A 27,113-nucleotide genomic window follows, 5' to 3' on the forward strand; every position below is an offset into this window, starting at 1 on the left:
ACGGAAAATTTCTGATCACCACAAAAGAATATGTTCATAAGAAATGTGTTGTGGATGCTAGACGTGGTGGTAACACCTGTAATCCCAGTAGTTGGGAGACGGAAGCAGGAGAATCAACAGTTTGAGGCCAGCTCGTTCTAAAAAGCAAGACTCTGTCAGAAAGGAAGAAATGAAGAAAACAAGGAAGGTAGGAAGGAAAGAAGGAAGGAAGGAAGGAAAGATAGAAAGAAGGAAGGAAGGAAGTTGTAGAAGCAAATGGCAAATTTCACATAGTGTTGGCTCAATGCATGTCAACCTTCAGTTTATTTTCATTAATCTAATTTTAAGGTTTTGATTTAGTCTCATAAAATCTTTAAATAAAAATACTCTATTCTTTCATAGATAATTGTAGCTAGTTCATTATCCACAGCAAATTAAAACCTAATCTTTTTGTTCAGTTGGAATATAAGTATTCAATTAAAATCCAAAATGTAGAGTAGAAAAGAAATCTGGAGAATAAAGTAGAGTAGAAAAGAAATCCAAAGAATAAAAGAAAAAACAAAAATGATTACCTCAAAAATGTCAAAGACCATTTTATTGGACTAAGGTGTCAATAAATATAATAAAGAAAATAATGGTTCAGATTTTAGAGAAGTTAAAATATAAAAAGCAATACAAAGTAATCTTGATGAGAAGTGATCAAAAAAGAAAAAAAAGCAGTGTCTTCTTCTGCAAAGAAACAACTAGCATTAAAGAAGAAGCCAGAACAGTTGGATTCCAGCTCACTTCAATAAGAACACAGAGCCCAGATTCAATTCCAATTTCATTCTTCTAACTACACTGTCCAAAGATTGGGGTGAGGAGAGAGAGAGAGAGAGAGACAGAGACAGATAGAGACAGAATTGAGATTGAGAGAGTTGTCAATCACTGGGATAAAATCTACTGAGGAGAAGTATGTAATGATAGGATATAGTCACAATGTCCAAAAGGTGACAAATCTATTTAGGGAAATGATACATATACAATACTTACAATACTACAACTCAAGGCTGACTTTGAAAGAGTGCCCATCTGGTTGTCTGGGAGACCAGGAGAAGAAAGAGTCATGTCTATGTAGAGTCATCAAAGTAGAATTCAAAAAAGGCCAAGATATGAGCTGCAACCAATATAAGGACAGAACCTGGAAGCAGTTCAGGTTAGGGAGGGCATATAATAAGAAAAGAGATGAGATTTAGGATAGTATGTAGACTTGTATAGACAGAGTTTTCTGGACATCAATTGAAGGATGAAATGTAAATTAGATGAGTTGTGGTTGGGTCATGATATGTCTGATCAATTCACAGATGATTTTCTAATAACCTCCTGTCTAGCTGTGCCCAAAAGGTCAGCTGTCATGTTCTATATCTCTGCTCTCTTGCCTGTGAGCACTTTTCTGATTCACCTCATGTCTGCATACTTGGATATGGGGAAAATGTCATTTACTGTTTCCCCTCAATGAAATGTAATGATGGTACAAACATCATATAAATTTAAAATGATAAAAGAATGTGTCTTAATGAGAGCAAACTAAGTCTCCTCCTTTCCAACGTTCCATTTCAGGTTGGCAAACTGATCCAAGAAGCTGCAGGGAAAAGCAATCTGAAGAGAGTCTCCCTGGAGCTTGGGGGGAAAAGCCCCTGCATTGTGTTTGCTGATGCTGACTGTGAGTATTACCCTTTTGATAACTTTTCACCCTTCTGCCTATTTGATATCTGATAAAATCATGCAGTATACTTGTATTGTTACAAACAGGCTTGCTATGAAGTATAAGGAATTAATACTAACATTTGTACAAAGTTTAACAAAGTAGTATGTTCTTAAAAAAGCCCTCAATTATGATCACAATGGGTACACAGGCCAATTCCATTTGTGTTCAGGTCTTTCGAGAAAGTCTTTTAAATTGTCCGAAGTTATAACAAATAGACAAACTATTATGGATACAATTTTTTTGGGGTTTGGAATAGATTACTATTTCCTAATCTGAACACTAGATAACATAAATGCTTTGTGCTTAGGATCCATTATGCGCATTTAATAATTCATTATCTTTAATTATGTGCATTATGTTAGCATGACGAGATTCTTCAGGCATAGTGGACTGAAGGCATATGGACTCCCAGTGGGAGACCATAATTTCACACTTGTTATCTCCCTTCATTCTGAGTCTTATGCACACTAGATAAGATGGCTAGAGGAAATGGAAACTATTTTAAAATTTCTTTTTTTCCTATCAAGGATAGTTGAGTTTACTTATATTAAATCTACACTTATGATGTTATCCACATATATGATATTACAGGTTAATTCTTATTATATTAGATTATAGAGTCCCAAAATTACTTCCTTCATAGGAGTTCATTACAAGAAATGAATACTAAAACATTCCTCCAAATCTCCTAAACTGTTGAATTATTGATATGAGGCCATAAACACAAATAGTTCATAGAATTTATCTGCGTTACTATTGTGACCTTAGTCAAAGCTTCCTTAGAGCATATCTTGGTGAACATTCTACAAAAATGATAAGGTTTCTAATTTTCTAACCCTATCTATTAACTCTTCCCCAACAATTTATGCAGCTATGTTTACCTCACAAATTCATACACAGTTGTTTTAATGTTGAATTGAATCTTCATCATTTACAAAAATAAAATGCAAATAGAACTTATTCTTTTTCTTTGGACCTCAAGATTCTAATGAAACAAACCAGGCACACTGTGTCATTTAAATTAAACAAATAATTATAGGCATAATTAAAATAATATGACCTGTGCTTTAGATAGATTTGAAAATGTCTGTCCCAGAAAATGTTCATAAGGTTGGTGGTTGATTCTAAATAGTAGTGGAGTTTGATTAACTTTGTTAATTTTTTCAGAAATTCACTTTCTTATTGATGAGACTATTTAAGAATATTTTCAACTATTAAAGGAAATGGACAGTTCAGATTATTTTGTTGTCTAACTAAAACATGAGGACAAAAAGAAACATTCATGGCATAAAAAAAGTTATATCCATATTTAGTTTATCTCTGTGCTATAAGTATATGGATTAAACTCACAGTAGTGGAATATAGGTACCTTCATTTTCTGTCAGTGGAGATGCTTATAAAAATCTTCTGAAGTGATATTTGATCTTATGATCAAATCCATATTCTTTGTACTGTCCATATTAAAGTTCTAATATTACTCAACATTGTAGGTGATAGTAATGGTTGTTACCATTTCCTTTGCAAATATAGGATTATAAAAATTAATTTCTCATCTGGTGTTTAAGATAATGAACTATGTTTAGCCCATCTCTGATTATACAGTCATCATCTTTCTATATCACCATATCCCCTCTGAGAAGCACATATAAAAATAGAAAGTATTCCTTCTTCAGGGCTGAGGGCATGGTTTATGTGGTAGAATACCTGCCTAGAAAGCACAGGGTCCTGAGTTCAAACCCTAATACTGAAAAAAAAAGAGAAAGAAAATATTTCTTCTTTAATAAGTTCTTGTTTTCTTTACAGTGGACCATGCGGTTGAATTTGCACACCAAGGGGTATTTTTTCACCAGGGCCAAATGTGTGTAGCTGCATCCAGGCTTTTTGTGGAGGAATCAATTTATGATGAGTTTGTGAGAAGGAGTGTTGAGCGGGCTAAGCAGTATATTCTTGGAAATCCTCTGACTCCAGGAATAACTCAAGGCCCTCAGGTAAGTGAACAACAGAGAGAAAGCCATACCGGGGGGCAAGAATAAAGTTCACTTTTAGGGCTTAATTGTGATTAAGATTTACCTCTCATCTGTACATCTTTAACAATAATGTATCAATATAGAGATTAAACCCCCTGATTTCCATGTAAAGAAATCATTCTGTTCCTGGGTTGTACATTTTTCATGTCCAGGAAGAGTTTAAGAGCCATGCTGGGAATTAAAGGTGTGAAAAAAGTTAATAAGCACTATTGATTCCAAGTATCCAGTGAGAAAACCTCAAGTTTTGGGCATATGCAAGTATTGAAACCTAAAAATCCTAATACAACTGGGTAATGAAGTAAAAACTCTTTCCATATTAGTCTCATTATACTTTGGATTTGTCTTTGAGTTTAATGACTACATAGATGAATTGCCAATTTTTATCTTATTTGGTAACTTCTCAAATGAATTCCAAGAAATATATTTGATTCCAATCTAAACTGATCTCACAGAAGAAAAATAATATAATTCTAATTTTTCTGTTGTATTTTCTCTCTAATTATCTGTCTACCTGTATAAACATAGGCACACACAAAAAGTGAAGAAAGTAGATGAGAGTGTCTAAGATACTTAATATTGAACATTGGTTGTACAATATTTTTCTCTAATAAAATGCCTACAAGTCAATCACAGAGAAAAAAATTGAGCTGAAATACATCACTGTATTTAAGAGGAAGAAGTTAAAATTGATTTTTAAAATTATATATTCATAGATTTCTAAAGTAAGTAACCCAGTAATCTATCTAACTCATTAATGTAAGATGTTATCTCTGTATGTAACATACATATTTTATCACGTTGCACTGAATTACTAGGATAAGAAGGTATTTTGATATTTTGAGAAAGAAAAGACTCAGAAGATCCCAAGGACTCCTTTTTTTAAAAAAAATTATTTGTATATTCACATGTGTATACATTGTTTGGGTCATTTCTTCCCCCTGCTCCACCTTCTCCCTCCACCAACCCTTGCTTCCAAGCAAAACCTGTTCTGCCCTTATCACTAATTTTGTTGAAGAGAAGACGTAAGCATAATAAGAAAGACAAAGCATTTTTGCTAGTTGAGTTAAGGGCAGCTATACAGAGAGATTCCTAGCATTGCTTCCAGGTATAAATGTGTTACAACCCAAGTTGATTCATCTCTAACTGATCTTTACACTGGTTCCTGATCCCTTTCTCCTGCTGACCTCTGTTGCTTTAAGGTTTCTGTATTAGTTCCTCTGGAGTGGAGACATCAAATTCTTTCATGTTTTGGGTTTTCTACCTATATCCATACCTCCCTTATGTGCTCGCCTTTTGTCTTGCAACCCAAGACAACAACATTGCTGTATTTGCCCTAGATCTAAAGTCCGCATGTGAGGGAGAATATATGATTTTTGGTCTTCTGAACCTGGCTAACCTCTTCAGAATGATGTTCTCCAGTTCCATCCATTTACTTGCGAATGATAAGATTTCATTCTTCTTCATGGCTGAGTAAAATTCCATTGTGTATAAATACCACATTTTCTTGATCCATTCATCAGTAGTGGGGCATCTTTGTTGTTTCTATAACTTGAATACTGTGAATAGCGCTACAATAAACATGGATGTGCAGGTGCCTTTGGAGTAGTCTTGTTACATTCCTTTGGGTATATCCACAGGGGTGGGATTGCTGGATCAAATGGAAGATCTATGTTTAGATTTTTAAATAGCCTCCAATTTTTTTCCAGAGTGGTTGCAATAGCTTGCCTTCCCACCAGCAATATACAAGGGTTCTTTTATCCCCACATCCTTGCAAACACCTGTTGGTAGTGGTGTTTTTGATGATGGTAATTCTAACAGGGGTGAGGTGGAATCTTAGTGTTTTTTTTATTATTGTTTTATTATTCATATGTGCATATAAGGCTTGGGTCATTTCTCCCCCCTACCCCCACCCCCCCTTACCACCCACTCCGCCCCCTCCCTCTCCCCCCCCACCCCCTTGATACCCAGCAGAAATTATTTTGCCCTTATCTCTAATTTTGTTGAAGAGAGAGTATAAGCAATAGTAGGAAGGAATAAGTGTTTTTGCTGCTTGAGATAAGGATAGCTATACAGGGCATTGACTCACATTGATTTCCTGTGCATATGTGTTACCTTCTAGGTTAATTCTTTTGATCTAACCTGTTCTCTAGTTCCTGGTCCCCTTTTCCTGTTGGCCTCGGTTGCTCTTAAGGTATCTGCTTTAGTTTCTCTGCGTTAAGGGCAACAAATGCTAGCTAATTTTTTAGGTGTCTTACCTATCCTCACCCCTCCCTTGCATGCTCTCGCTTTTATCATGTGCTCAAAGTCCAGTCCCCTTGTTGTGTTTTGCCCTTGATCTAATGTCCACATATGAGGGAGAACATACGATTTTTGGTCTTTTGGGCCAGGCTAACCTCACTCAGAACGATGTTCTCCAATTCCATCCATTTACCAGTGAATGATAACATTTCGTTCCTCTTCATGGCTACATAAAATTCCATTGTGTATAGATACCACATTTTCTTAATCCATTCATCAGTGGTGGTGCATCTTGGCTGTTTCCATAACTTGGCTATTGTGAATAGTGCCACAATAAACATGGGTGTGCAGATGCCTCTGGAGTAACCTGTGTCACAGTCTTTTGGGTATATCCCCAAGAGTGGTATTGCTGGATCAAATGGTAGATCAATGTTTAGCTTTTTAAGTAGCCTTAGTGTGGTTTTGATTTGCATTTCCTTTATGGCTAGAGATGGTGAGAAATTTTTCATGAGTTTTTTGGCTATTTGAACTTCTTTTGAGAACGTTCTGTTTAGTTCAGTTGCCCATTTCTTTATTGGTTTATTGATTTTGGGAGAGTTTATTTACTTAAGTTCCCTGTATATTCTGGTTTTCAGTTCTTTGTCTGATGGATAACTGGCAAATAGTTTCTCCCACTCTGTGGGTGGTCTCTTCAGTTTAAAGACTATTTCTTTTGTCGTGCAGAAGCTTTTTAATTTTATGAAGTCCCATTTGTCCAATCTTTTTCTTAGCTGCTGAGCGGCTGAGGTTCTATTGAGGAAGTCCTTGCCTGTATCTATTACTTCCAGAGTGTTTCCTGCTCCTTCCTGTATTAACTTCAGAATTTCAGGTCTGATATTAAGGTCTTTAATCCATTTTGAGTTTATACTAGTACAGGGTGATGATAATGGATCTAATTTCAGTTTCTTGCAGACAGATAATCACTTTTCCCAGCAACATTTGTTGAAGAGACTGTCTTTTCTCCAACGTATATTTTTGGCATTTTGTCAAATATAAGGTGGGTATACTTGTGTGGATTCATATCTGAATCCTCCATTCTGTTCCACTGGTCTTCATGTCTGTTTTTGTGCCAGTACCATGCTGTTTTTATTTTATTGCTTTGTAATATAGTTTGAAGTCAGATATTGTGATACCTCCAGCATTGTTCTTTTTGCAGTCCCTTGTGTTTCCAAATGAACTTTAAGGTAGATTTTTTCAATCTCTGTGATGAAACTATTGGAATTTCGATAGGAATTGCATTAAACATGTAGATTGCTTTTGGTAGTATAGCCATTTTTACTATGTTGATTTTACCAATGCATGAGCATGGGAGATCTTTTCATCTTCTGTAGTCTTCCTCGATCTCTTTTTCAGGGCTTTGTAGTTCATCTTGTAGAGGTCATTCACATCCTTTGTTAGGTTTACACCTATGTATTTGAATTTTTTTGAGTCTACTGTAAATGGAATTATTTCCACATATTCCTTCTCAATTTGTGTACAGAAAAGCTAATGTTTTTTGTATCCTACTACTTGCAATAGCTGTTTATGGTGTCTAGGAATTTTGGGGGGAGAGTTTCTTGGGTCTTAAAGGTATAAGATCATATCATCTGCATATAGGAATATTTTGACAGTTTCTTTACCTATTTGTATTCCTTTTATTTCTATTTCTTGCCTAATTGGTCTCGCTAGGAATTCCATGACTGTGTTGAATAGGATTGGGAATAGTGGGAACCCTTGTCTTGTTCCTGATTGTAGGGGAAATGGTTTCAGTTTTTCACCATTAAGTATGATGTTGGCTATAGGTTTGTCATATATAGCCTTTACAATGTTAAGGTATTTTCCTTCTATTCCCAGTTTTCTTAGAGCTTTTATCATGAAGTGGTGTTGGCTCTTGTCAAAGGCTTTTTCTGCATCTATTTTGATGATCAAGTAGTTTTTGTCTTTGCTTCTATTAATGTGCTGTATTACATTTATTGATTTGTGCATGTTGAACTACCCCTGCATCCCTGGAATGAAGCCGACTTGGTCATGATGGATGATCTTTCTGAAGTGTTGTTGGATTCGATTTGCCATTACTTTATTGAGGATTTTTGCATCGATATTCATTAAGGAAATTGGCCTATAGTTCTCCTTTTTGGAGGTGTCTTTGTCAAGTTTTGGATAAGAGTACTATTGGCTTCAAAAAATGAGTTAGACAATGTTCCTTCCCTTTCTATTTCATGGAACAGTTTGAGGAGGGTTGGTATTAGTTCTTCTTTAAAGATCTGATAGAATTCAGCAGAGAATCCATCAGGTCCTGGACTTTTCTTTTTTGGAGACTATTGCTGCTTCAATTTCATTTTGTGTTATAAGTCTATTCAGGTGATTAATGTCGCCTTGGTTCATTTTGGATGGTCATAAGTATCTAGAAATCTGTCCCTTTCTTCAAGACTTTCAAATTTATTAGAATATAGGTTCTCAAAGTAGTCTTTGATGATTTCCTGGATTTCCGTGTTGTTTGTTGTTATCTCTTCTTTAGCTTTTCTGATTTTCCTGATTTTGGTATTTTCTCTCCTCATTTTAGTCAGATTTGCCAGGGGTCTGTCCATCTTATTTAGTTTTTCAAAGAACCAGCTTTTTGTTTCATTGATTCTTTGTATGTGTTTTTTTTCCTTTCTATTTCATTGATTTCAGCCCTTATTTGTATTATTTCTCTCCTGCGTGTTTTGGGATTGGGATTTGCTTGTTCTTGTTTTTCTAGGAGTTTGAGATGTAGCATTAGGTCATTGATTTGAGATCTTTCTGACCCTTTAATATATGCACTCATGGCTATAAACTTTCCCTTTGGACTGCCTTTGCTGTGTCATTTAGGTTCCAGTAGTTCATGTTTTCATTTTCATTAACTTTCAGGAACCTTTTAATTTCCTCTTTTATTTCATCAGTGACTCATTGATCATTGAGCAATGTGTTGTTCAGTTTCAAAATTGTTTGCATGTTTTCTACTGTTGTGTTTGTGGCTGAGTTCTTGTTTAAATGCACTATGATCAGATTGAATGCATGGCATTATTTTGATTTTTCTTATATTTGCTGAGGCTTGCTTTGTGCCTGTGATATGATCAATTTTGGAGAAGGTTTCATGACCTGCTAAGAAGAATGTATGTTGTGCAGAAATTGGATGAAATATTCTGTAGGCATCAGCTAGGTCCATTTGATCTTGGTGTGATTCAGTTCTAGGATTTCGTTATTGATATTTTGTTTGGATGCCCTATCTATTGGTGATAAGGGGGTATTAAAGGCTCCCACTACCACTGTGTTGGAGTCTATATATGTTTGTAGATCCTTCAGTGTATGTTTGATGAAATTGGGTGTATATAAGTTGATAATTGTTATTTCCTTTTGGCTTATTTTTCCTTTTACTAGTCTGGAATGTCCTTCATCTCATTTGATCAATGTAGGTTTGAAGTCTACTTTGTCCAAGATAATTATTCCTACTCCTGCATTGTCTTGGTCGATCTTCTTCTAGCCTTTCACCCTCAGCCAATGCTTGTTACTGTTAATGGGATGGGATTCCTGTAGGCAGCAGATTGTTGGATCTTCTTTTTTAATCCAGTTTGCCAAGCAGTGTCTTTTGATGGGGGAATTAAGCCCGTTAACATTCAGTGTTTGTATTTTAAGGTATGTAGTGATTCCTGTCATTTAGTGTCTTTGTTGTTACTCTCTACTTTCTTGTCTTTTCTTCTCCAGTCATTTGGTACTGCCTGCCCTTTCATGGTTTTGTTTGATTTCACTTTCAGTGTGCAGAATTCCTTGAGCAATGTTTTGTAGGTGTGGCTTGGTGGTCATATATTGTTTTATTTCTGCTTATCATGGAAGACTTTTATTGCTCCATCTATTTTGAGTTATAGTTTTGCTGAGTAGAGTATCTGAGAGTTGATGTTATTTTCCTTCAGTGCCTGGAAGACATCACTCCATGCTCTTCTTTCTTTTTAGGTTTCTGTTGAGAAATCAGCTGTGATTTTGATTGGTTTACCTTTGTATGTTATTTGTTTTTTCTCTCTTACAGACTTCAGTATTCTTTCTCATTTCTCTGTGCCTGTTGTTTTAATGATAATATGTTGTGGGGTAGTTCTATTTTGGTCAAGTCTGTCTGGTGTCCTGGAGGTTTCCTGTGCCTGAATGGGCATAGTTTTTTACAGATTTGGGAAATTTTCTGTTATTAATTTGTTGAATATGTTACAAATTTCTTTTGCTTGCACCTGTTCTCCTTCTTCAAGTCCCATGATTCTCTGGTTTGGTCTTTTGATGGAATCAGTGAGTTCTTGTACATTCCTTTCATAGGTCTTGAGTTGTCTGACTAATAGTTCTTCAGTTTTTCTGTTAATTACCATTTCATCTTTGAGTCCTGTCATTCTGTCTTCTGTTTGTTCTAGTCTGCTGGAGAGGCTTTCGATTTTGTTTTGTATTTCTGTTTCCTTCTTTTTTCTGAGGTTTTCTATATCGTGGGTCACTTCCTCTTTAATCTTGTCAATTTTCACTCTTAATTCATTTATCTCCCTATTTATGTTGTTCTCTGTTTCATTTTGGTGTTTATTTAGGGCTCCTATGATTTCATATATTTGTTTTTGGGGTTTCTCATATTCTTTTTGTTTGTTGTCTTGGAATTTCTTGAGTACCTACTGTATATTTTCATTGACCATGACTAGTATCATCACTATGAAATTCTCATTGATTATTTGCAGGAGTTCTTCTTTCAGGGTGCTTTTGTGGGGTTTGTTGGATTCCTTGGTTTAGTTTATCCTTGTTTTGTTGGAATCTGGGTCTGGGTATGTGTTTTCTTCATTTCCCTCTGAGTCCAGTAGTAATTTATTTTTGGTGGGAGAATGTTTTCTGTCCTTTTTTCATCTTCCTATGATTCCACTTGGAACTGTTTGTGTTCCTGGTCTATGTGTAATTTAGTATTAGCTAACTTACAGTAGTAAAACTAACAAAACCAAGAAAGGAGAAAAAAGAAAAAGAAAAAGAAGGAAAAGAAAAAAAAAGGAGAACCAAAGAAATTAACAGGGAGATATCTTGGACTATCAGACAGAAAATAAGAAAAACAAACACTTAAAGAACAGAAAAAAAACAAAAAAGGAAAAAAGAAAGAAAAAAAATTCCTGGTTCAGGAATAGTAGAATTTCAGCCTTAGTAGTTCTGGTGTTATTCCTTTAGCATCCAGTCCTGTTGTCTATCTATGGCAGAGGCCTGGTGGGAAGCCCAGATCCAACGGGCCAGAAGATGCTGGTTGCCAGCCTGCTCTTTCAGTCTATTGTGGAAGAAGTGTGGAAAATCCTTCCAGGGACTCTTTACCCTTACCATTTTTCATCTACTGTGATCAGAAAAATCTTATAGAGAAGAGACAGTCACTCAGTAAGGTTTAAAATAGTGTTTCCTTCATTGTTGGCCAATACAAGCCATATAAAATATACCTATAGGATCTTCTTTATTAATATTACAATAAAACAGTAATGAAGGGAAAATAATGTGGAAAAATATTTGTTTAGGAAAATATTTTTTGAAAGAAGTTTATTTTTCTTATTTTAAAGATTTTGAGTGTTAGGATAATTGCATTTCTGTGTACTATTTATATTGATTTTATATATGTGTAGCCATACATATATTTTTCTTGATTTTTATACTGATTTTCCTAATTTACTTTATAGACAAAAATATGTAGATCCTTTAAAACTTGGAAAAGTCCATATTTTCATGGAGAAAAAGTGATTATATCCACATAAATTGTACTAACATCAACAGAGTAAGATCTTGTTATGGTATGGAGCAATATATTTTGAATTATAGGCTGAATTTAAGAAAACTTCCCTCAGATTCTATTTCCTCACCTGTACAAAAAGGCACAGTAATATCATACTTACAGGGGCATAGTGCAGTGAAATAAGTGAAATGATAAGCTGCATAATGCATCCATCAGAATACTGGCTTACTGAGCATTCCCAAATGTCTATTAAGTAAGTGAAAATAACTCTAAACTGTGGTACATTTATGTATATGTATAACTTTAGAAATCTGCTCTCATGACACTTATGGGTTTATGGTTTACAACTAGATTAAGGGTTGTGCCTGTGTCTTTTTCCAATTTATCTTCATTTTCAATCCATTAGACGTATAGAATCAAAAACTCCCCACATTCAAACCCATTTAAATTGTAGTTTAAGCAAATCTCAACAATGCAGTGACCCAAAACAATTCAAAGATCAGCCCATGAACAAGTGACTCACCTGGAAGTAAGGAGAAACTTGTACCTGCAAGCATTACTGAACAGTGCATGATGTCCATGGAGAAGCCAAGTTCATCCTTAGTCTATCTGAAACTAGCTGAATAAGATTTGTACTTATGGTGAAAAAACAAGCCAGGCCACATTGAGTGCATCCCTCAGTGTAGCTGAAGTGCTCTGTCACTAGTCTTATGCTCTAGCATGGTGTTCCTCCATCTTCCCTATGAATTGGGATCACACTGGACTCAGTGGGTGTAGGGAGCAACCTCAGAAGTACATCTTGATACCAGATGATGCCAGACCTATTGCCTGCTGGAGCACATTGTCAGTAGCTAGGTATTTAATATAAAGCCTCAATTTTTAGAAGACAGTGATTATATAAGTATGCCAAGAAATAAATCTCTCAGCCTCTTTCTTTAGTGAGTATGTAAGGATTGAATTCCCACCAAGTGTACACTTTGGTCACAAACAGGGAAACAATATGACTTTGAAAACATATCATTTTTTTTTATTGTGGCTTGAACTTGTTAGACAGACCCTTAACCACATGAGCTACTCCACTAGCCCAAGGGAAAAATATATTGAAATAACCAAAAATATCCTGACTTTGAGGTCATAGTCTGATTAATATCTTGCACTAGGCAAAGATGCTTTCCATGGAGGTATACAGAACCCTGAACTGTTTACAGGAATGCTTTAATGAGGCAGAATCTAACAACACCACTTAAGCTGGATTGTATTAACTAATACGTAATAATAAACATACCTCTCCTTTTATACTAATACCACAACTTGCATAAACTGCTGGAAATGAAGAGGTTTTCTTTGTGGGATGTCCTATTCAATATTGTGCACTAAAGATTCTTGAGAAACATGGCACTGATTATTGTGTCTAATTTTATAAAATAGTTTCTGATTGCAGATAGCATTTAATCATTTAATGATGAGAGAGAGTTGAGATGTGTGAGGTCAGAAATAACTTTATGGAAGCTTTTCCTGGCCTTCAAAAGATAGGGAAGTTTTCAGAGTCTAAGAAGCAGATAAAGAATTCCACCTTTCGGAGTAGTGAGAGAGACAAGTTAAAAGTAGTAAGACCCCTGTCATCTTAGCTCCTGGTTCTCCTGTTTGTACTTAAATCCATACCAGAGACAGGATGTCTCACACTGGTGATATCTATCTAGTAGCCACTCAATCATTCAAACTCCCATTAAGGGAACTGAGATAATAGAGAGTTCTCTCATTCCATGGCATGGAGGAGAGGTATGTGCTACTGGTAACTCTTAACTTGAACTCTGACCACTAATTATTCCCCTTAAAAATATTCTTTAATACATTCAATTTTTCTAAGACTTGTCATAAACTTCAATGTGGCCCACTTAATGAAGCAGGAAGATAATAATGAGGACTGGCTATCAATTTCAATCAATCTACTGATCTGGAAAATGCCTAATCCATGTTGAGAATGTGTTGTGCAAGGGCGTGGACCAGGCCAAAGTGGATGTTTCAGGGGAAGGAAGCATAGGGTCTTTTTAAAGTCTAAGCACATCATCGTTACTGACCTTTTCTTCCTGTGTGGATAAATGACAGTGTGTGGAAGGCTGATGTGTGTTCACCATTCCACTATGCATTTCTTACACAATACTAGATTTATATTTAATAATATAAATATTGTCAAGGTATCTTTCCTGAAAATTCATGTGAAGGAAATGTCCCTAAGAATGAATCTGAACCTCTCTCAGCTGTTTTGTTCAACATTAGATTTAATAACCATATCCTGGCATTTTTAGTCCCTCATTAACAGACTCATTAACTTTATCAATTGCTAATATTTTTACCTTTCATATGCTATTTCTTAAATAGATTGACAAGGAACAACATAATAAAATACTGGACCTCATTGAGAGTGGGAAGAAAGAAGGGGCCACACTGGAATGTGGAGGAGGACCCTGGGGGAACAAAGGCTACTTTGTCCAGCCCACGGTCTTCTCCAATGTGACAGATGAGATGCGCATTGCCAAGGAGGAGGTAATGGTGTTGTTCCGTTCTGGCCTTTCGCTGCCATGCGTTGTCTGTGTGCACCAGCTGTGCCTCTGACATTCTCAGCTCTTTGAACATCTTTCTCAGAGGCTGTTCCTCTTCATTTCTGCCATGAAAAATGCTTAAATTATCTGTGATCAAGACTCAATATAGTAGGGAATCCACTGGGCCTGCCAAGAATTTCTACTTAAATACAGAACAGGATGCTTAATAATCTTTAGGGGCTTCCTTCCTTCACAGTCCAGAAGTAATGGAAAAGTGTCTTGCCACTTGTGACAACACAGGGAAGCATGAAGAACATTTGGCTACATGAAATATGCCAGGATCAGATAGGCACATGCTGAACCATCCCAATTATATGTACAACATGAAACAGATTAACTCACAGGAGCAGAGAGTGGAATGGAAGCTACCAGGGCTTTGTGGAGATGAGGACTGTGGCATTTTGGTTAAAGGACACAAACTTCAGTTAGGAAGAATGAGGTCAAGATATCTACTGTACAGCATGGTGACTATAATTAATAACACAGTATTATATACTTGAAAATTGCTGAGAGTAGCCTTTATGCTTTCTAAACACAAATAAATAAATAAGCCAATGTCTAAATCCTGTTCATTAGAACAATATTTGCTCTCTGGCCTTTTACTACACATTTTCTCTCTGTATATTTAAAAATACTATTCAGCCTCAAGTCATTCCCCAACTTCCACTGCACTATACACTATATAGTTTTTCATCAGCTAGACTTCTTCATTTTCTATTTATAAATATACAAGAACATATATATGTACATATATATATATATATATGTCTACCTATCAAATATTTAACAACATTACACAAAATCAGGAAGGGTGACAGCTGAAGCATCTGAGTCTACGACACTAACAGCACATGAAAGGTAAGCATGATATAACAGATAAATACATAAACTTAATAGATATACTTATATACTTAATATATAATATACACAAAGAATATATTTGTATTTCATATCGATCATATGACAGGTTTGTTCTTTCTTTCTTTCTTTTTTGCTTTCTTTCTTTCTTTCTTTCTTTCTTTCTTTCTTCCTTCCTTCCTTCATTCCTTCCTTCTTTCCTTCCTTTGTTTCTTCCTTCCTTCCTTTCCTTCTTCTTCTTTTTTTCTCTCTCTCTCTCACTTTTTATCTTTCTTTTTGGCAGTATTGGGTTTGGAATGAGAGCATTGAATTTGATAGCTTCCTTGGCAGCACTTGAGCCACACCCCCAGCATTTTTTGTTTTAGTTAATTTTCAGAGATATTCTTTTCTTTTTGTCCAGGGCTTGCCTTAGACCATGAACCTCTTATCTATGTCTCCCACATAGTCAAGATTATAGACATTTAACACTATGCCCAGGTTATTTGTTGAGATGGAGAGCATGCTAACTTTTTGGCTGGCCTGGACTCGAACCATGATCATCCTTACTAAGTAACTGAAATGACAGGCATGATCCACCACATCTGGCCCTGAGTTATTTTCTTTACCCCTCCTCAAATATCAAATCAAGGAGAAAGGGCACAATTAGATTTTCAAACAGAAGAAGTAAATAGGGAAAACAAATTATAGTACATGAATATCCAACATACTGAGCTTCTCCACATCAACTCATCCCTCAACAGAATTATAACATTTGCATGTATTGAAAAATTCTTGTCTGATTTGAGCTGTAGTTCTTGTGCATCTTGATCAATACCAGAGAGAAAGGGCTAGAGGAAAACAATCATAATTCAAGTAAACATCTATCATGTTTCTATAATAAGTGTAGTACTCACAGCTATGTGGGAAGCAAAGATGGGAGAATGAGAGTTCAAGGCCACCCAGGCAATAAAGTTAGTGAAGCCCTATCTCAAAAAAAGAAAAGAATAAAAACAAGCTAGGGATGGTAGTGAATGTCTGTAATCCAAGCTTAGAGGGAGGCAGAGGTAAGAGTATCACAGTCTGAGGGCAGCCTTGGGCAAAAAGCAAGACAGCCTATCTGAAAACTATTTAAAGCAGAAAGGGCTGGGTTGTGGATGATCAAGTGATATCTATCTATCATCTATCTATATAATTATATATAGCAGAATACTAGCTTTTGCTTCAAAGTAGGAGCCTGGAGCCTTGTATTATGCTCAAGTAAAATTATGTAAAATATTAACACATTTACTGTAGCAACAGCTTCTCTACTTGTAGTTCCTGGGTTACAATGTCATGACTACACTTACAACCTTAGGATTTGCACTCAGTCTATGCTGAATGTCAGCCCCCACCCCTCCCCACACCACTTACATCAATGCGGAACACTAGAAAATCATTTGTCGTTTCTGATTTTTGCCTACCTCATTCACTTTTCCCATAATACTCTGTCAGCACTCAGAGAGTTACCTCTTCTATTAGTTTTTATAAATGTTTTATTGACATACAGAAGTTTGCATTTTAAGAGAAAATCTGCCTATCTGGGGTGAGACGCAGAATGAGTTTGGGCCGTGATAACTAGAGACTACCGGAATAATCCAATTGTGAATTTTGTTTCTTGTTCTATGATTACAGCCATTGCCGGTGAACTCATGCTTAGTATAAGTTTTATAAAACTTAATTCCAACACATGGAAAATAAATGTCTTCTTATTTATTTGTATCCTTTCTTATTTCAAAGGGAATTTAACATATAATCATTGCCTATTTTCACCTTCCTTTTCTACAGCTACCTGTTTTGGATCTTACATATGGGTCTGTACTCAGAAACAAAACTTTAACCAATTTAGAATATGGGCAAATCTATAATATCATTTAAAATATTTATTTATAACCTATTTTTATTTTTTTTCATTCATTTCTTGCGGTATAGATATTTGGACCAGTGCAGCAAATCATGAAGTTCAGATCTGTAGATGAAGTGATCAAGAGAGCAAACAATACTACCTATGGCTTAGCAGCAGGAGTCTTTACCAAAGACCTTGACAAAGCCATAACAATCTCCTCTGCTCTGCAGGCGGGTGTAGTGTGGTAAGTGAAACCAAAGTTATATAGGCCTTTTGGTGTTACACACGTCAGAAGGTTCACTTCACTTGAACTTTTCACTTGAATTTTTCATTTGAAATTATGTGGCCAGATAATAAAATAGGTGCCCATTTAAAAGTAAAAACATCACAAAAACAATAACAAAATCCTAATTAAATGACTACTATACTGGACAATCTTTCTTTGACTCTGTCAAGACTTTTGCAATTCCTTCACCAAAATACAATATAGGTATTGAAGGCAAGTCTAAGCATTTTGCATAATGCTATGTATAAAGAAGATAAAAGAAAAATAACTTTAATAAAGTTTAATAGGAAAAGACAATGTTTACTGAGAACCTATGGATGCAAATATTTAATTCTTCCATGAGAGTCTTACTTTTCTGGGATTATTAGATAGCTGAAAGTTGTAATTTGGAAGAACATAATTGAGTTTTGAACAGCATGTTTACCTCATTTGGACCTCGTTAATGTGTTTGATTTTTATATTTACTTTAGGAGATTGAAATTCCAAGTCTGTGCCTCTCAAAATGTTGTATCACTTCCCAGTTCCCTGTTCCTGGACTATTTTCTCAATATTTTTATCCTGTCAAACCTCCCATTTTTCCTTCAGTCCTGGCATAAGCTCAAGCTTATTCTCTGTATCACACATATTCAAGCTAAATAAAGAAAAAGAAAACAGCACTAGACATTAAGAAGTGTCCTTGAGGGACACAACCAAGCAATTCCTCTCCTTTTAGGTGCTCTTGAGTCTTTTTTTCATAGCCAGGTGAGAGTCATGTTTCACTGATTATTTGCTCCATGTGGCAATGTATTTCTACATTCATCGTTTTGTTTTACCTTACAATGACTATTTGTTATCTCACATTTATTGGTGAAAAGCTTAGTGGGCTTAAGTAACTTTTTTAGATCTCAGAATAAATAACAGAGCTATTGCGTCCAACTCTAAAACAATGGCTCTCAACCTTGGCAGTACGTAGTGGAAGCACAGTATCGCTGATCCTAAAATCCAAAATCTAAAATGTTCTGACATAATGCTCAAAATATTTTGGGTTTTGGAACTTTTTGAATTTTAGGATTAGCAATATTTAGCCAGTAATAGGGGAATAATTGAATTCCAGAGTTGCTGGGATTTTACCCATAATTTTAAAGTAGAGATCTTAATTTTAATTGAAAGAGCATTTTTCCTAAGTTTACAAAAACCTCCTTCTAAAAGTGTAAATTTACCCAAGGAACTATCTCTCCAGTATGGGAGGCATGGATAAGGACTCTGAGGCCTCGTGAGAATGTACAACTATGGAAATTGGAATGGCAAGTGTTTTTCATGAGAAAACATCTGAACATACCTCAAAATCAAAGTAATGACCAAAGTCTTCCAAGGACAACACAGTTTATCTGGGGTCACCTGGCTGTTCACCTATTGTAATAGCATTTAGGGAAGAACAATATAAAAATACAGTATTGTTTTCTCCTTTAATTTTTTTCCTTTTGTGTGTAATGAGAATCATGTAGGTAATTAGATTCTGCATTGGACTATGGTCACTACAAAATTTAGAGCTAAACAAATATGAGCAAGTGGATTCTAAGCCCCTCTCATGTTTTGATTTTTTATTGAAATCTTGTCTATAATTTTATTCACATTTTGTAATTATATTTCTTCATATAATTATCTTTAAAAATGTTATGACATCTGATAAGCATATTGGTAATTAAGACCAATACTTTCTTTCAGTGGTACTGAAGTTTGAATTCAGGGCTTCATGCTTGCTAGGCAGACACTCTACTACTTGATCAATATCTCAAGCCTGAAATCCAATTTTTACCAAACAGTGTTTAAGCAATTTATTGAGCCAATTCATGAAAAACTGAACTGAATATTATGAGACATATTATAATTGCAAAGAAATGATTGTGATTCTAGCCTGATAAGTAAATAAACTTCAAGAGAATTGCAATGCCTATTAAATATACCCATACAGCAAATTGTAATCTGTAGGAAACATATCTTTCCTCCCATGGCAGCTATGCTCTTTTTTATAATTCAATACTACTTCTTAAACGCACAGAAACTAAAGCAGATACCTTAAAGCAACTGAGGCCAATAGGAAAAGGGGAACAGATACTAGAGAAAAGGTGAGATCAAAAAGAATTAACCTAGAAGGTAACACACACGTGCAGGAAATCAATGTGAGTCAATGCCCTGTATAGCTATCCTTATCTCAATCAGCAAAAACCCTTGTTCCTTCCTATTATTGCTTATACTCTCTCTACAACAAAATTAGAAATAAGGGCAAAATAGTTTCTGCTGGGTATTGAGGGGGTGAGAGGGAGGGGGCGGAGTGGGTGGTAAGGGAGCGGGTGGGGGCAGGGGGGAGAAATGAACCAAGCCTTGTATGCACATATGAATAATAAAAGAAAACTGAAAAAAAAAAGACATCATATAATACCCAAAAGATTACCCACATGCATAGTTGTACCATTCTATGCTATACTCACACACACACACACACACACACACACACACACACCTTTATGCACTTTGCATTCTGCTTTACGGTGCTATTCTTCATCTCAATGACTATATTGTACTGAACTGAATGGAGTTCTTAAAAAGTTCTCTTAGTTTCTAGCATTCTCAATTAAGGAGGTATTTCAAAAGTTATATATTATCTATAACATACCTCTTTTTTTTCAGGGTAAATTGTTACCTGATGTCATCTGTCCAGGATCCCTTTGGTGGATTCAAGATGTCTGGAAATGGAAGAGAAATGTAAGAATAAACTTTTATTAAGATAAATGCTTGTTTTGATGAAAATACTTGTTACTCAAAAGTAACAAGAAATTCATACTACCACATAGCTTATTAAATATTGTATATACTCCATAAGTACAGAAATGCAATAGCAGGAGAGAAATAAAATTTACTAAGCTGCTGCTATTCATAAGGAACCATATTTAACACTATAGATTGGTGTTTGAATTATTTCCTACTTTTAAGGTTCCTTGTTGGATGTATGAATGTAATCATTCTTCAAAGAGAGAAAAGTCTAACAGTAAAGGTCAGGGTTTTATTTGGTTTTTAATTACATTAAAACTAATATATTTGGCTATGCAGATAATTGGAGCAATGATAAAATGGTTTATCCACTTTCTCAACTTATAGTAACTATGTACTTGCTATGAATGAGGTTCAAGAAGTCCCAGGGTCCTAACACTATGTTTCAACCACCATATTACTGTGGTGGCAGAAAGAATATGTAAACAGATACATAGTACAAAGTAGTAACACACAGTATGAAATAAGTAGAAATAGATCAGGAGCTCAACTCCATGAAGTTAGGGAAGCAGTTAAACTAAAGAGCAAATTGTTGAAGTACAGAAAATCTGCATGCCAAGAGTGTACAATATTGAATACATCACTAAACTCCTACATATTTTATTTGTTAAACAAGGTTGTCTGGTTCCAGTTGTCTAACTTATGAGCCTCGATTTCCTCATTTTTAAAATGGATGTATTAGGGCCCTTCTTAAAGAAAGGGTAGAAAAGGATCAATATTTTATTTTTCTGTATGCCTCCATGTGCATAGGTGATATGATTTTAAGTATATTTTTAAATACATGCAATTTGATCTTCTCATCAAAATAATACAGAGGATATCTGAAACCATGCCTTCAAGTTATGTCTTCAGCAAAAAAATAACCCATATTTTTCAAAAGTGGTCAGAGGTATTACACTATAACAAAATCTAGGGTGTAAACAGATTGTCTTGTATTAAGTTCTGGTCATTTGGGTGAACTTAAAAGTTATGTAAGCAAGTGGTGGAATAAGCAAAAAGAATATCAGCAAAAAGATGTAGGCCAATCTTTTCCCTCTATCCTTCTTAAAAAGAAGAAAACAAAAATATAGTCCAAAAAGAAAGAAAACTATAACAGTAAAGGTCAGGATTTCATTTGGTTTTGTCAAGAATCAAATGATATTGTTAAAATTACAGCTCTGAAAGTTTAGGACCCCTTAGAAGGAAATTGAAGCATGATAACTTTCTATCCTCTTATGATCTGTGCCAAAGAAGATGGCAAGTGTACGGCTAACTTCACTTTATGATTTTAGTTGAGTGGTTACATATTGCCTCTTCTCTTTAATTATATTTACCTTATTTATTTGAATCTAATCCAGTGTTGATAAAATGTTGTCGAGTGAATTTTCTTTTAAGAAGTTCAAACTTTAATGGTGAAGCAGACTAATGTTAAAAATGCACAATGTCTTGGAAATCAACTGAGTATACATCATTATTTTAAATGAAAGACATTTTTCTGAATTGCTTTCCATAGGGGGATTTATGTTCAACCACATAACTTACTCTCAGCTAGCTACTGTATGAATCCTCTGAACACAGAAAATATTGTACATTGTTCCTAGCCGATAAACAATGGAAGGCATGCATCAAATCAAGGACTGCAGTATACTTGCACTGCTGTGAACAGTGGTGCTTATAAGTATCTTTTTTCTGTCTCTAGGGGAGAAGAGGGTGTCCTTGAATACACAGAGATCAAGACAGTCACAATGAAGATCTCTCAGAAGAACTCCTAAACATTCCCTGCAAAATGGAGAGAAGATTCTTCTTCAAGAGTTAAACATCTTCTACAATCATTAATATAGTGCTATTTAAATATAAAAATTTTCTTTTCTAAGTTTTAAAACATAAACTAATCCTTTGTATTAATATCACACCTAGAAAACATGTATCTGACTCTGCATGAATCATTTAACTCTTGATATAAGTCCAAATCCTATCCTAAATAAAAAGGATGTATTTGGAAACAAGATCTGTGTAGCCCTATCATAGTTATATGGTTTTCTTTATTACTCCTTCTTGAGACTAATCATGTTATAGAAGAGGGTCATTAACCATCTAGCCTTTTTCTTAAAGCTAATATCCATGTTAGTTGCAAAGTAAGAAGTTATGTCCCCAGTAAATATAATGTGCTTGAAGTATTTTGAAATGTTTCCTAGAATGTCATGTTTGTTTGTCACATGAAATACTTAGCTGTAATCTTCATATAAAGCTTAATAAACACAACCTTGCATGATTCTTGTAGAGTTTGAATTCTTTTAGTTGAAAGTTTGGGTTATGGTGATTTACTATGTATTCCTATCACTCAAAAGCACTGGTAAATAAAAATAGAAATAAATTTAAAAATAATATTAACTGCCCCTATTTCCAAATGGATCAAGACCAATTCTTGAAATAAGAGATGGCGACTAGAGGGAGGAAGCAGAAAGCATGAGCTCCGTGGATCAAAAACTTCCTGAGAATCTGGAGCCACGCTTGGCAGAAGAAAAAGAAAAAAACCACCAGGAATAAGCAAGATTCTGAACCCCAAGCCTGTACAAAGCTTCTCCACACTACTTTGCACTGAGAAAACAGGAGGGCTCCCATGCTGCCAGATTCCAGCTCCAAACCTACTTGGGAGATGCAGACTAACAGGTGAGCAAATAAGTGGCATGCAGCATTCCCACAGCCATCCCTGGGATAGACCAGCATAGTCCCCTAGATGACTTACCCCTGCCTTGCAAAAACCAACCAACCAAAAAAAAAACCCAAGGAAGTAAGAAGGGCATGCAGCAGAGAGAGGGTCCTTTGAGAGCACCAGAGCATGGTGAGGGGCAGCTCCCTGCATGAACTTTCAAATAACAGAGCCTGCAGGAGCAGCAGCCTGGCAAGTCCTGGCCCAGAGAAGGGGGGAAGGGCAGCTCTCTGCTCAAAAATTCAAATAACAGAGCCTGCAGGAGTGCCTGGCTGACAGCAGGTGGCAGATGAGCTGCTGCCTGAAATAGGACAGATAGCGGTTCACAAATCTCATCTCCTAACCCAACCACTTGGCGAGACTATGACAGGACTACTCCTTACATACCAACACCAGGACTGGATGCTGAAGGAGCAACACCAAGACTACTAAGACTGAAATTCCATTGTTCCTGAACCTGAATTTTTTTTCTTTGTTTTATTTTATCTCTCTCTAAGTACTTGTCTTATTCTTTGTTTGCTAGTCCATCATTCCTGTCTGTTTATTTCCTTGGTTCTCTATTTTTTTCTCTTTTTTTCTTTTCTTTCTTTTTCTTTTCTCTTTTCCCATCTTTGTTTCATTAGTTTTAATATTGTAAGTTACCTAATACTAAATTACATACAGAACAGGGACAGAAACAGCACCAAGTAGAATGATGGGAAGAAGAAAAAGGGACAGAAAAAATTTACCTTCCAAAATAAATTAGTACAAGATTCAGAGGGAAATGAATAAAAAGGATACCCAGTTACAGACCCCCCAAAAAACAAAGACAGACTATCCCAAGGAAACCAACAAAACCCACAAGAACACCACTGAGAAGAAATCACTGAGAATTTCATGGACACGGTACTAGACAAGATCAACCAAAATGTACAGGATGCACACAAGAAATTCCAAGACCACAAAATTAAAGAATATGAGAAAATACAAAAAACAACAAGTGAACTCATAGGAGCCCTAAATAATTACCAAAGTGAAACAGAGAACACCATATATAGAGAGATAAATGAATTAAGGACAAAAATTAACAATATTAAAGAAAGAGTGACCCATGATATGGAAAACCTCAGAAAAAAAAAAAGAAACAGAAATACAAAACACAATGGAAGGCCATCCAGCAGAATAGAACAATCAGAAGAAAGAATCTCAGCACTTGAAGATGAAATCGAAATTAAAGGAAAAATTCAAGAACTATTACTTAAACAACTCAAAGCCAGTGAAAGGAATATTCAAGAACTCACCAACTCCATCAAAAGACACAAAACCTGAGAATCATGGGTATTGAAGAAGGATAAGAGGTGAAAGGAAAAGGAATTCATAATGTATTCAACAAAATAATAACAGAAAATTTCCTAAATTTAGAGAAAACTATGCCCATTCAGGCACAGGAAACCTCCAGGACACCAAACAGACTTGACAAAAATAGAACTATCCCATGACATATTATCATTAAAACAACAAGCAAAGAGAATAGAGAAAGAATACTGAAGTCTGTAAGAGAGAAAAAACAAATAATGTACAAAGGTAAACCCATCAAAATCACAGCAGATTTCTCAACAGAAAGCTTAAAAGAAAGAAGAGCATGGAGTGATGTCATCCAGGCACTGAATGAAAATAACTTCAATAACACATCAAAAAGACCATACATCATGACCAAGTTGGTTTCAATCCAGGGTTTCAAGGATGGTTCAGCATACATACATCTATAAATGTAATACAGCATATCAACAACAGCAAGGACAAAAACCACACGATCCTCTCAATAGATGCAGAAAAAGCCTTTGAAAAATTTAACACCTTAATAGTGCTTGATTTTGCCTAGGGAAGGTCTTAGACAATGATCTTCCTCCTACCTTACCTTTCTGTGTAGTGGGATTGAAGACATGTGCCACCAAATCCAGCCACCACATGCATTTATTTTTGAGTAGTATGATTTTTAATTTTTTATGTTTATAATTGTGTGTTATGGGCCCCAGGTGCATGTTTAGTGAAGACATAATGTTTGTTTAAAGTATTCTTTTTTTTGTTGTTTAAAAGTGGGTGTGAGATCAGAATTCAGGGCTCTGTGCTTGCTATAAGTCACCTTCAAGTGGGAAGGGATCCAGTTCCAACATTCCTTCCTTCACCTCAACATCTAAACCTCCAGAATGTGCTTCTAAGAGAAATAAAAAATGAACCAATTTCCAAAGCCAGAACTTCCATATTCTAAGGGCTTGTGAGTTGAGAAGAAAGATGGTGTTCCAGCAGGTGGTGTCCTTTGAAGACATGGGTGTGGACTTTGTCTGGGAGGAGTGACAGGATCTGGATGATGCTCAGAGGACCCTGTATAGGGAGTTGATGCTGGAGACCTACAGCAGCCTGCTGTCCTTGGTTCTCCTAGATCTGTAACAGGAATGCCCCTTACTCAGTAGAAGGCAAACTTCACCATGAGTCAAGATACCCTGCTTCATAGGAAAACCTTGTTTGTCATTCCCACCACTGATTCGGACCACATAACCCTTCCATTTTTTACCCATAGCATAAGCAGCAACTTCGGTGGCTATCTGCATCTCACAGAAAGTACGACATTTGCACTCATCATTCACTTCAATGAGTTTTTGACAGCCAGTGGCTGGGAAGGAGATATTGAGCTTCATATTGGTGCAGTGCTTGCCAAGGAAGCACCACAAAAAGGAGAGCAAAATCAAATAAAATATTAAATGTATCTCCTCACACACAAAAAATGAAAAAAGAAGAGAAAAATTCAACACCCTTTTATTAGAAAAGCTCTGAAGAAACTAAGAATAGAAGGAATGTTCCTCAATGTAATAAAATATATACATGACAAACCTACAGCCAACATTATGCTAAATGGAAAGCAACTGAAACCCTGCCCACAAAAGACAGGGATGTCCACTTTCTCCACTCTTATTCAATGTAGTTTTGGAATTCTTAGCCAGAGCAATAAGACAAAGCAGGAAATAAAAGAGATTGAAATAGAGAAGGAAAAGTCAAACTATTGCTATTTGCAGATGACATGATTCTATACATAAAAGACTGTAAAGACTCTTCCAAAAAAATTAGAAATCATAAACTCTTTTAGCAAAGTAGCAGGATACACAAATAACATAAAGAAATCTGTAGCCTTTCTATATACCAACAACAAACAGATTGAGAAAGAAATCAGGTAAAACCTCCCATTTATGATAGATTCAAAAATAATAAAGTACCTTAAAATAAACTTAACAAAGGAAACCAAAGACTTTTTCAATGAATACCATAAACCACTGAAGAGAGAAATCAAAGAAAATGTAAAGATCTCCCATGTTCATGGATTGGTAGACTCAACATTGTGAAAATGGCCATACTACCAAAAGCAATCTACATGTTCAATGCAATCCCTATCATAATTCCAATGACATTCTGCAAAAAAATAGAAAAATCATTCCTAAAATAGGTGTGGAAACACAAAAGACTTTCAATAGCCAAAGAAATTCTAAGCAGAAAGTTCAATGCTGGCGGTATCACAATACCAGGCATCAAACTCTTCTACAGGACCATAAGAATGAAGCATATGGTATTGACACAAAAACAGACAATAAGACCAGTGAATTAGAATAGAAGACCTATATATAATCCCACACAGCTATAAACAACTGATCTTCAACAAAGGAGCCCAAAACAAACAATGGAGAAAAGACATCCTCTTCAACAAATGTGGCTAGGAAAACTGGATGTCCAAATGGAGAAGACTGAAACTAGATTCCTGTCTTTCATTCTGTACCAAAATCAACTCAAAGTGAATGACAGACCTTAATATAAGGCCTGAAACTTTGAAACAACTCCAGGAAGAAGTACGAAATACACTGGAACATATGGGTATACGGAATGACTTCCTTAGTAGAACTCAAAAGGCCTAGAATCTTAGAGAAAAAAATGAGCAAATGGGACTACATCAAGCTAAAATGTTTCTTCACTGCAAAAAAAAAAAAAAAGTCACTAGAATCAAGAGACTGCATACAGAATGGCAGAAAACCTTTGCCAGGTATTCATTTGAGAATGTACTAAAATCCAGAATCTACAGGAAACAGAAAATTCAACTCCCAAAGACTTAACACACCAATGAAGAAAAGGACATGTGAATTAAACAGGAATTCTCAAAATAAGATGTACAAATGGCCAGTAAATACATGAAGAATTGTTCAACTTCCCTCGCTATAAAAAAGATGCAAATCAAAAGTACATTTAGA

General features: G+C 35.6%; 1 protein-coding gene across 1 annotated transcript in view; it reads left to right on the top strand.

Moving 5' to 3' along the window:
* The window catches only part of LOC109700567 (aldehyde dehydrogenase 1A1-like), a 39,151-nt gene extending 16,742 nt beyond the window's left edge, over window positions 1-22,409 (top strand). The window contains exons 8-13 of the mRNA XM_020185792.2: window positions 1,579-1,681; window positions 3,530-3,714; window positions 14,123-14,287; window positions 17,149-17,306; window positions 20,016-20,090; window positions 21,835-22,409. Coding sequence (XP_020041381.1) covers window positions 1,579-1,681; window positions 3,530-3,714; window positions 14,123-14,287; window positions 17,149-17,306; window positions 20,016-20,090; window positions 21,835-21,907 — 759 coding nt within the window. The 3' untranslated portion in view covers window positions 21,908-22,409. The remainder of the gene's footprint in view (window positions 1-1,578; window positions 1,682-3,529; window positions 3,715-14,122; window positions 14,288-17,148; window positions 17,307-20,015; window positions 20,091-21,834) is intronic.
* Window positions 22,410-27,113: the final 4,704 nt, after the last annotated feature.

This window comes from Castor canadensis, chromosome 13, assembly GCF_047511655.1.
Source record: "Castor canadensis chromosome 13, mCasCan1.hap1v2, whole genome shotgun sequence".
Lineage (NCBI taxonomy): Eukaryota > Metazoa > Chordata > Mammalia > Rodentia > Castoridae > Castor > Castor canadensis.